The sequence below is a fragment of the Bos javanicus genome, chromosome 8 (assembly GCF_032452875.1).
Source record: "Bos javanicus breed banteng chromosome 8, ARS-OSU_banteng_1.0, whole genome shotgun sequence".
Lineage (NCBI taxonomy): Eukaryota > Metazoa > Chordata > Mammalia > Artiodactyla > Bovidae > Bos > Bos javanicus.
The window spans coordinates 74,245,816-74,257,955 of record NC_083875.1 but is presented as its reverse complement, the minus strand read 5'-3'; the positions used below and the strand labels follow the sequence as shown (position 1 = coordinate 74,257,955).

At 41.6% G+C, this 12,140-nt stretch overlaps 1 protein-coding gene across 3 annotated transcripts in view; it reads right to left on the bottom strand.

The window, feature by feature from the left end:
• The window catches only part of PPP2R2A (protein phosphatase 2 regulatory subunit Balpha), an 81,734-nt gene that overhangs the window by 41,359 nt on the left and 28,235 nt on the right, over window positions 1-12,140 (bottom strand). The window contains exon 1 of one of the 3 annotated variants that reach the window (XM_061425882.1): window positions 7,672-7,775. The exons of the other annotated variants lie outside the window; for them this stretch is intronic. Coding sequence (XP_061281866.1) covers window positions 7,672-7,717 — 46 coding nt within the window. The 5' untranslated portion in view covers window positions 7,718-7,775. Of the gene's footprint in view, window positions 1-7,671; window positions 7,776-12,140 lie in introns of those variants that run through there. 3 annotated transcript variants of the gene reach the window in all.

The following is a 12,140-nucleotide window of genomic DNA, read 5'->3' as shown; positions in this document are numbered from 1 at the left end:
GAGGGATAGAGGGAGGGTAGAGGCCGACTTCAAGGGGACATGGAACTCTTTGGAGTGATAAAACTGCTTTTTATGTTGACTAAGTTGAAGAACTGTACATAAAGGATAAATTTCACAGGATGTAAATTGTACCATAAGAAAACAACAAAATCCTGGAATCTCAGACATGCCAAAATGTGTTTCTTCTGTTTTACTTACAGGTTACAAAATGCTTTCCTGCTCCAAAACCTTCAAGGTCCTCTAAGGATTACAGCAAGATCTGTGAAGTACTGAGTGGCATCCCATCTCCTCCATAATATGAACCCTTCCCTTAAGCATACCAACGTACTTCCAAGGACCACAGCACTCACCACATTCTCCAGTGAAGCTCATGTTTACACCTCCCACATATATACTTATGCCCAGGCCTCACTACCTCTTCTTTACCCTGGATATGTGGTCTACCTTGCCTGAAATACCTTCCTTCCTCTCCTAGTTCCTTCAGCCCTTCCCTATGTGCCCCATAAGGGAAAAGTTTCTTAAAAAAGCATTAATTCACATTAGAATTCTGGTGAGGTAGAGCTACACCGGAAGATTACAATCTACAAGTGTAATAAAAGAAAAATGTGATTTTTGCATAAATAAATAGAAGCCAAATAGACTAGGAAAAACACTTGTATTTTTAGAAACAGTTCTTACAATGCAGCAGAACAATTCACAGAAGAGGAATACTAGTAAAACATAAGGAAACAGCCAGTCAAATTAAATACATTTTTTAATAAGACACCATTTTCTATCTCCTACAGGGAAAATACAAATTGTTCACAAGGCTGGTATTTGCTCTATGTGTTCAGTCACTTTATACTTTTATCTACAATGTAGGTTACCTGCCTACATTGTAGACAAAAGTATAAATTATTACTGTAGAAAACTATTCCATAGTTTATATCAGAAGCCACAAAACACTCATTCCTTTGGAACATGATCAGTTCCAGAAGTCATCCTACTGAAATAACCCCCCCAAATTTTTTAATGTATAGTCACTAATGCTTTTATATTATTTAAAATGTTAAAGAATATATGAGAAACATCAAATGTTCTTACTCTGCCAATATCCTTTCACATTTTGCTCTAATCCTCCTCCACATTCACTACAAGCTCTGGCTCTTCATTAACCATGAAGAGCAAGAGCAACAAGATACCTGGGGAAACAGTCTCAGCTCTGCTATTAAGTAATAATTTGACTAGGAGTAAGTCAATTAATCCTTATGAACTTCAGATTTCTTATCTGCAAAGAAATATGGATAGATGATCTCATCAGAGAATGTCAGAGCATGTACTCTGACACTTAAACTCAACATATTTAAGGAAGGAAGAAAACAGAATAATGGCTGGAGGAAAATAACAAACTTTTATTAGGATGCATAAACATCTAACATATGAAATTAAAGACTGAAAGGACAACCCTTCTGCAAAAGCTGCATAGCTCTACCCAGGACCATGTGTCTCTACTGAAGATCACACAAGGACAAAAATTGATCCCAGACTTATTTCTTCTTTAATGTGGAACTAATTAACAATAGTGATTTACTTCCAATTAGTTCTAAGCTACTCGATGGTGAAATAGGAATGAACCCAGACAATGAAGCTGCTCTGCTCAACATGAGCCACTGCTGCCGCAGGGAAGCACCAGAGATTCTCACGTCATCTGTCATCACACAACTTCAGGAAATGGCATCTTCCTCACTTTTACACAAAGTCAGAGACTGCTTAATACATATACACAAAGCGGCAAAGTTCCCCATTTTTCCAATGTCACGGAACAAAAGCTGACTAACACAAGAGTTAATTGAGCTGGATCTTTTTGGCTTTTGTAAGTTTATTTTAGCATAATTTTGGATCTACAGAAGACCTGCAAAGACAGTAGAGTTCCCATCTACTCTCAGGTGGTTTCTCCCACTGTTTATATCTTACATTACTATGCTACATTTGTCACAAACTAAGGAACTGACACTTGAATATGATTATTAACTAAAGTACACACTTTTGTTCAGATTTCATTTGATTTTCCCTAGTGTTCTTTTTCAGCTCCAGGACACTGCAATTAGCTTCTTATGGTCTGTGACAATTTATCAGACGTTTCTTATTTTTGATGACTTTGACAGTTCTGAAGAGTACTAGTCAGGTACTCTGCAGCAAGTATCTCAAGTGTGACTGCAATGTGTTTTCCTCAAGGCCAGGCTGCAATTATGGGGCTTACTGGCAGAAAGATCACAGAGATGAGATACCATTTTTATCACATCATAGCAAGGGGACATCCTACCAGCATGACTTACTGATGATAATCTAGATCATCTGGCCAAGGTATGGTTTGCTAAGTTTCTCCACCAGTCACTTCACCCTCTTAAGGTACTCCAGAAGGAAATCACTAAAGGGACTGAGTGCATATGCATTAACTAAGCTCCATCTATTTGAGGGGGGAGCAGCTAAATTATCTAGAATTCTTTTGTCTGGGAAATTTGTCTCTTCCCCCTCATTTATTTATCCAACCAATCATTTATCAGTAAGAATTTACAGGTATTAATGTCATACTTCGGAGAAGGCAATGGCACCCCACTCTGGTACTCTTGCCTGCAAAATCCCATGGACGGAGGAGCCTGGAAGGCTGCAGTCCATGGGGTCGCTAAGAGTCGGACACGATTGAGCGATTTCACTTTCACGCATTGGAGAAGGAAATGGCAACCCACTCCAGTATTCTTGCCTGGAGAATCCCAGGGACGGGGAGCCTGGTAGGCTGCCGTCCACGGGGTCGCACAGAGTCGGACACGACTGAAGCGACTTAGCAGCAGCAACGTCATACTTTGGGTTATAATCTAATAGTATGTAATTTATTGTGCTGCTCAAACTGTTCCAGATTTGGCCACTGAGAACTCTTTTCAGGTTGGTTCCTGGGTCCCTTTGACATTTTCCTATTCTGCTTTTTGAGAAACTTTGGAATAGTCTTTTTAATGTAAACTTTCAGATAGTCTTAATATTACCACAAATTAAAGATGACTTGTATTGTAACTCTTTCATTCTATAGTTACATACTAAATTTTAAGAACTGAACTCTCAATTCTGAAGTATAAACATACTGAAAACAAAAGGAATAACTAAAAGAAAGATTAGCACCATAACTAACGCTCATCCTTGGAATAACTGACCGTGACTAAGATTTCTACATGGCCCAGTGGCACAGCAGTGAAGAATCCATCTGCCAATCCAGGAGACATGGATTCAATCCCTGGGTTGGGAGGATCCCCTAGAGGAGGGCATGGAAACCCACTCCAGTATTCTTGCCTGGGAAATCCCATGGACAGAGGAGCCTGGCGGGCTATAGTCCATGGGGTCGCCAACGAGTCAGACACGACTTAGCGACGACACAACACAGATTTACATCCTGGAACAGATTCTCATTTGGCCAGCTGAGGTTCTAGAAGTTAAGAAGCTGTGTGTGTTAGCCAACACACTTGGATTTCTTAATTCTAATCTTCAGGTACTCACTGCTTTTTTTTTTTTTTCAGATGTTGGGGAGATGGGGTTAAAACACAGCAGCAAACTACTCTCTGTTACAGTCATGGCCTGCTGTCAAGCATTCTGGCACGTTAACAGCACAGAAATGAATTCTCATTTGATCCAGTTTGTTTCAACAATTAGAGCTCTCATTAAGAAGCATGTTATCTTGTTTGGAAACATGACCAATTTTTACAATCTTTTCTCCTCTATTCATTTAATACAACCTATGTGGCAAACACTGGACTTCAGGATTGGCCCCACATAGCTAACTAGAATATAATTCACCCAGATTTCTTCCCAAAGGTAACTAATTCCTCCCCAGTATAAGACAGTATACTTTGTTGGATAATGCAGCCATAAAATGCTAGTTTCCTGATAAAGGGTTGGCAAGCTTTAAGTATAGTTATTTCCCTTCACATTACTATGATGTTCATTTATCTCTGTTGACCTCTAGAGGGAGCTCAAAGTTCTTATTACATTTTCCCCTCAAGGTCAGGACACTCCTCCCACAAATTTGATGTGTTCAAAACTTAAGAACATTTTATTTCAGCACTCCGAAGGGAAAGCTAAGTGTGTGCCATCCCCTTAGGAACTGCTTGCTTCTCAGGGCTGAGTATGACATGACCTGCTTACCGGCTCCTGGGGTGAGCAGACCCCAACCATTTCTTCCTTTCTCCCTCCCTGACTCCTCTTTCCTGCTTGGCACTGACTAGGGCACATCACTGTCATCTGAAAGGCTGTGAGCACTCCCTGCTGCAGCCAGTGCACCACCTCCTCCCTCCAGTGGAGAACATTAGCACAGAGGGGAGAGGAGGCTGCTCCCAGCCGCATTCAAGAACCCACCTCCAAGGACTGAGGGACTGTTAACTTAGCACACCTGCACCCCATCCTTGGGGCCACATCTGCAGGGAACTTGGGCAGCAAATGACCAGAAGCCAGACCGGTCATTTCCCCACTGTCAAATCACTACTACTCCTGTCCATATGATCCTGAGGAAGTAACAGCACCTTAAAGACTTAGCTTCCTCATCTTAAAAAGACCTACCTCAGAGTTGCTTTTAGGGCTAAACAAGCAGTAAATGCAAAGAAATAAGCCTTGAATGAGGCACACAGTAGGCACACTGCTTGGAGAAAAAAAAAGACATGGGCTGGAATCTGGGCTTTGTTGCATGAAGCAGAAACAAGCATTTAGCCTTATTCGTTTCTATTCTGCTGAATCCTAGCCTAAGTAAAAAAGTTCTCCAAATGGTCCAGCGTAGCTCCCAGGAGCCTGAGGCTAAAGCCCAAGCTAGGAACAAAGTCCTGCAACTGCCTGGCTTGCTGCTTCTCTGCACAACTTAGGAGGCCTCAGGCTGAAGCACAACTGACCGAGAACAGGATCTTGCACTCCTATCTCTCGGCCCAAATACCCCCTCAATACACTATCATTTCCACAAACAACGTAAAGTGCTAGCGGCCTATAAGCCTTTCCCCAGCCTCTGACTCAGTGACCTGGAACATGTTATGAGATAAGCTCCACAAAGACCACTGGCTGTCAATGCTCACACAGAATCTACACTGTAATGTTGCCATGAGAGTCAGGATCCATAGGGTAATTCCAGAGATGTGTTCTGGAACCAGTCTCCCTTCTTTTTAACTTGTTCCTGGATAATCTGATATCATGTTTGGATAAAATGGAATGGAACCATACCCTCCTGCAACAAAGCACAGAAAGATACACAGTTGCTAATACATTTAGTCTACAAGGGTGATCTTAACAAACAAGCCCTGGTGTATCAATGTTACATACAATGTCTGAAAGAAGAGCTCTAAATTGACCATTCTAAACCTAGTTACCATATTCATTAGATGTTCACCAACTTTTAAAGAAGTCATAATTAAGTCCATTAAACAAATCATCTCATTAAGCTGCCTTATCAAAATGGACTGTAAATAGTTTCTCGTGGAGATCATACAAACAAGCAATACTGCACAAAGCTCCTGCATCTTCGCATGTATTAAGATACTTTTACAACCAGAATGGTTATCTGGTTGCTGATATCTCTCTAAAATCTTTACAAACTAGGATTATTACGGCCATTTACAAGAATCAGGAAGCACTTCACTGGACAGGTCTTAGCAGACTCACAACCAAAGCAAATGTGTTTTCCGACAGGATTCCTTCAGCTCACCTACAGACTGTGTATAAAGAGGCAGAATATTTTAGAGAAAGAAGTTAAGAGAACTTTACGATAGAAAAAAATATTACAGACTTTATTCCAATGACAAAAGGAAGCCCACTGGGTAGATATGCACCTTAGATTACTCACAGCTGAAGCAGCCTGGGAATTAAGAGAAGAGTAAGCAGGGGGCAGTATAGAGACAAACCCAGGGTCATTCCAGAAATCCTGCTATGTGATGACTAGGACCCAAGTGAATCAGTATTAGCACAGTAACGATGTTATCAAAAGTAGCCAACATTTGAAATTCAGGTTAAGTATTTCATCTTCACAACAAACCTCTGAAGCTGGTTATATTAATATATCCATTTAAGAGATGAAGAAACTAAAGCATGGAGGCAAAAGAGGGGACAGAAGTCTACACACTTTAAAATCTATTTATGAAGTATATAAAGCAAGGCTTGATCACTGCTAACGTGTGGAAAACCGAAGACGAAAGCAAGCACAATGTCCAGCTCCTCAAGCTGGATGAATGTATTAATACTTACTATTATCAGTGGACAGATATTTACCTTACATTAGGTATTATTTCGGAGAAGGCAATGGCACCCCACTCCAGTACTCTTGCCTGGAAAATCCCATGGACGGAGGAGCCTGGAAGGCTGCAGTCCATGGGGTCGCTGGTCAGACACGACTGAGCAACTTCACTTTCACTTTTCCCTTTCATGCATTGGAGAAGGAAATGGCAACCCACTCCAGTGTTCTTGCCTCAAGAATCCCAGAGACGGCGGAGCCTGGTGGGCTGCCATCTATGGGATCACACAGAGTCGGGACACGACTGAAGTGACTTAGCAGCAGCAGGTTATTATTTAACAGCATCTACGTGGCAGGTCCCCTGAAAAAGAGGAAATGGCAACCCACCCCAATTTTTGCCTGGGGAATCCCTTGGACAGAGAGCAGTCTCGCAGGTTACAGTCCGTGAGGTCGCAAAGAGTTGGGACACGACTTAGCAACTAAACAACAACCCAACTCGCAGGTCCAACTTCAGGTAAAAGAAAAAAGCTAAGCTCCATTAGCTAAGTTAAAGATTATGTCAAGAATGATTTCATGAAAACTCTTGAACCAAAAGGGATACATCATATGTTACTAAAAAAAAAAAAAATTAGCTCAGAACATTCTTTTTGCTCATTTTTCCTGTCTTAAATCTTTTTCTTCACAGTTCTACATTAGTCTGCGCAAGGTGATAATTCCCTGACCTTCTTTTCAACTGTATTTACACTGTAATCATTGTTTCTACTATACTGTTTAAACAACTATGTTGGACACTCCCGGTTATGCCAGCATTTCTAAGTGCTAGGGATACAGGAGTTCATAAGACATCCCAAAAGATCCCCAGTCTCATGGACCATAGATTCTAGAGATGGGGGTATATTATACAAATTAAAGATAAATATAAAATGTATTTGGTAGTGCTAAGTACTATACAAACACAGTAGGGTAGTAAGAGAAAGCCTATCTGAGATGACTTAGGTAGAAACCAAAATGAATAGGGAATCACTCATCCTAACTTATAAGGAAAGCATTACAAGCAGAGGACCTAAGTAGAAATGAGTTGATAAGACTAATGCAGAACAAGGTGGAGGAGAGATGGCACATTTAACAGATGACAAACCATATTCAGCCTATAAGCCAAGGGAGGACTAAGACTTTGTCATAACAGTGATAAGAAGCTACTGCAGAGTTTTAAATTTGTTTTAAAACCCTTATCTGGTTCTTAAGTTATTGCAGTAGCCTAAGCAAGAGATAACGATGGTCTGAACGCAGGTGGCAGCCAAAGAAATGGATGAATTCAGAATACATTCTGAAGACAGCACTGCAAAACTTGCTGAGGTCTCAAAAGAGGTGTCAAAGGATGATTCCAAGGTTTTAGTACCATATCCAATGGAACAGCCAGTGCCATTTACTGAGGAGACACATACCAGGAAAAGAGCAGCTTTGGATTAAGAAAGGAGCCCAGAATTCCATTTTCCATCTGTGGTATTGATTTCGACCAGACACGTAAGTGGAAATGTCATCTAGGAAGCTAGACAGATTTGACAGTTTAGGGAAGGAAGAGGAGATATAAATTAGCGTATCATCAATTAATAGAGGCATTTAAGGACTAAATGTGATTTCCTAGTGAACAAGTACAAATAAGAAAACAAGAGGTTTGGCCTCAGGACTAAACCTTCAGGTTCTCCCACAATTAGCTGAAAAGGAGAAAGCAGATAGGAAAGAATACCCAGGTGCTACTGGTGTGGTAAGGAGACGTTTCTAGAAGCCAGGTAAGAGGATCTTTCTAAAGGGAGGCAGTAATAGGGACTTCCCTAGCGGTCCAGTGGTTAGGACTCCACGCTGACACTGCAGAGGGCACAGGTTTGATCACTGGTTGGGGAATTAAGATTCCGCATGCTGCGGTCATAAATAAATAAAGGAGACAGTGATGAATTGTGCCTAGAGTGCACAGAAATCAAGCAAAGGCTGAGAAATTAAACTTTGATTTGGTGACATGCAGATTTTTGGGGTGATTTCAACAAAAGTGGTTTCAGTGGATTCAGTTCAGTCGCTCAGTCGTGTCCAACTCTTTGCGACCCCATGAACTGCAGCACACCAGGCCTCCCTGTCCATCACCAACTCCTGGAATCCACCCAAACCCATGTCCATTGAGCCAGTGATGCCATCCAACAGTCTCATCCCCTGTCGTCCCCTTCTCCTCCCGCCTTCAATCTTTCCCAGCATCAGGGTGTTTTCCAATAAGTCAGTTCTTCGAATCAGGTGGCCAAAGTATTGGAGTTTCAGCTTTAGCATCAGTCCTTCCGAAGAATATTCAGGACTGATTTCCTTTAGGATGGACTGGTTGGATCTCCTTGCAGTCCAAGGGACTCTCAAGAGTATTCTCCAACACCACAGTTCAAAAGCATCAATTCTTCAGTGTTCGGCTTTCTTTACAGTCCAACTCTCACATCCATACATGACTACTGGAAAAACCATAGCCTTGACTGGATGGACCTTTGTTGACCAAGTAATGTTTCTGCTTTTCAATATGCTGTCTAGGTTGGTCATAACTTTCCTTCCAAGGAGTAAGCGTCTTTTAATTTCATGGCTGCAATCACCATCTGCAATGATTTTGGAGCCCAGAAAAATAAAGTCAGCCACTGTTTCCCCATATATTTGCCATGAAGTGATGGGACCGGATGCCATGATCTTAGTTTTCTGAACGTTGAGCTTTAAGCCAACTTTTTCACTCTCCTTTTTCACTTTCATCAAGAGGCTCTTCAGTTCTTCTTCACTTTCTGCCATAAGGGTGGTGTCATCTGCATATCTGAGGTTATTGGTATTTCTCCTGGCAATCTTGATTCCAGCTTGATTCCAATCTTGATTTCAGTGGATGGGCATCCTTAGAATAAAAGTTATTTTCTGTGGCTTTATTCTACAGTTGTCAGGAGAAGCAGCTCTGGCGCTAAGCTGGCAAGGTTGAAATCAGTGCTCTGACAGTCTGAAATGTGGTTTACAGAGGGCGTCCTCTTTATGTCTGACATGGATGAAGATCTCCCCTTACTTTTATTCAATCTATGTCTTGGGTTATTCTGGGAACCAGAGGGTTAAGCAAACACTGAAGCTGACTCACCATGCTCCTGAGAGGCTGATTTCTCAGGGGGCTGGGTGCACTGAGAGTGGTGTTTTTTTTCCAAGAAAAGCACTTGAGTGATATACTTTGAGTCACTACAAGCCTGAAAAATGCTATTTTGTTGCCCTATGTGAAGGACAGTCTCACCAACCAAAGATTCTTGGGTTACACAGCTTTCCTCTTAAGTTCTCTAGATGCTACTCCACTGTTTTTCACCAACACAGCAAAAGTGAGGAAGAGAGCATTTTCACGTCAGAGGCCTAGCTGCTCCCCTGAGCTTCAGCACTCTCTTCTTTCTGATCTTATACCTTTCAATAAAGCCACTGAGTAGGCAGATTTGGATTAAAGGAGGGAACCAGAAAAGGGCCCCCCAAGTTTTTAATCAGGCAAAATGCTACAGTCTAGCTTTTCACAATTCTGTTTTGGACTATGAAACACAAGCTAAATTAACCTAAGGCTACACTGCTCTCCTTTGTCATTGCCCCTTATGAATACATCTCTTTGTTAAGTCCCATGGGAAAATGGCATGGCCATGTTCAACAAGGTACTCCTTCATAGTTCAACAAGGCTTTCTGATCACAGAAATGTTCTATTCTGCACTGTTCAACATGGTGGCCACCACCCACCCATAGCTACTTACTGAGTACTTGAACTGAGAGGAGCAAAACTGAGGGAATGAAATGAATTAAATTTAACAGCTGCATGAGGCTAGTGGCTACCACTAACTGAACAATTCTAGCATACAGAAGACAAACTCGATGTCTACCTGATATACCTTCCTTCCTGTCTCAATACTTGAATTATTTATTTCCACATCCTAAAATTTAGAAATCCACTAGGCTATTTCTAGGTGTGGATCCCACTTATTTTCTTGGTATGCATTTCAGTTATCTGTAAAAGGGTAATATCAACAGATCCTACCACGTGGAAGCTGTGTAGACAATTTTAAATGAGTTTCAACTTGCCCAACACAGGGTATACACTAAGTGCTCAATAAATGCAAAGTATGTTCCCTGAATCCATTTGATCTGTTCTGACTTTTCACTTTGAACTCTCATTCTAAACGGAAATCTATTATTTGTGTTTCTTATATTTGTGTCCACATTATTCATCTTTATTTATTTCCCCTGAGTTACAAGAGTATTTCTAGAGCCCTGCACCTACCTGCCTGCCTCCGAAGAGTCAATAGGTTAAGAATCACATATTTCACCAAAGAACTTTTTCTGTTCTCTGTTACTTCTTCAAATGCTCATGAGTCTCCTTGAGAATACTAACTAGTTTTTCTTTAAATTTCAACGTTTTCTCTTATTTCTTGCAATAAATCTGTCACCTTCTCTTAGACTGAGTCTATCTTTTCATGTATTTAACTTTAAAGAGAAAGGTCTACGTTTATGCAACACTGGGAACTGTACTGGGTTCAGTCAAAAAACATTCAGAAAACCAAGTTAAAATCTTTAAGCATGGGGAGATGTTTACATGGTTACTTCCTATATTATTGATAGCTCGCAATTGCTGCCTGACAAATTACCCTCAAATTTAGCAGTTTAAAACAACAAACTGGCATCAAGAACCTGGGTGTGCTGAGTGGTACACGTGTGGCTCAGGATCTCTCAAAAGGCAGCAATGTGTCAGCCAGGGTCTCTGTCATCTCAAAGCTTGATGCAGGCTGGTGGAAGGATTGGCTTGTAAACCAAGCTCGTGCACACGGCTGCTGGCAAGGCATCAGGTCTTCACTGGCTGCTGGCCAGAAACACCAGCTCCTTGCTGCACAAGCTCCACAGGGAAGCTCACAAAATGGGAGACGGTTTCCCTCAGAGCAAATGAGCAGCAGTCCAACGTGGAACCCAAAGTCTTTTCGTAACCTAACCTTGAAGATGACATCCCATCACTTTTGCCACACTTGTGGAAGCAAGTTACTACGTCCAGCCATTCTCAGGGGAGGGAATAACACACAGGATATGAGCACAAGGAGGCAGGATCACTGGGGCCACCTTAGAAGCTATCTGCCACACTTTATCCTCAGTCAGCTGCTCGAGCCAGTCATGTGCAGTCAGGAAGCAGGATTAAAAAGCCAAGGTGGCGGGCTCAGAGCAGGGAGTTTCAACACTGTGCTTCACGGTTAGTCTCTCTCCTACAGCCACAGGGAGCCAACCCCTCTCCACTTGTCACATTCTCCTTGGTAAGAACCAGTCTGTATCACTGTTTTGTGTGTGTGTGTGAGTACTATTTAAGTTTTTTATTAAATAAATGAAACAGAACGCAGGGGGTTATGTCTGATCAGCTAATATATCCAAGTAGTTGGCTTCCAGATACGACCAATGTAAGGACACCAACAAGGTTTACTCCATTTTATTTCTGGGCTCAGCATTTGATCACTTTTCAAATTTACCATTCAGCTTTTAACCCAGCTTAAGTACAAAACATTTCACCAACCAACTGCCCCATGAACAACTTTCAATTCTAGCTTTAGCTGCTTGAAGTAGGTTCCTGTAGCGCACACCACAGGAGGGCCTCTCAACCACATAAACGCACCCAACGCGGCCAGTAAGGACTTTCCTCACTCTGTTTCTCATTTGCACTGTTTCCTGACAAAATTCTTTTCGCTTTGTTACGGCACTTCCAGGGTTTCCAAGGAGACTGCACTCTCCCCATTATGCTTGTTGGTCATTTCAGTGTGTCTGTCTGTCTGTTTTAACACATAAGCTTAGATCATCTTCCTCCACTGAGTGTCAACACAGCTATTTGTTTAACTAAAGCACTTTACACACTCTTTCAAAGACT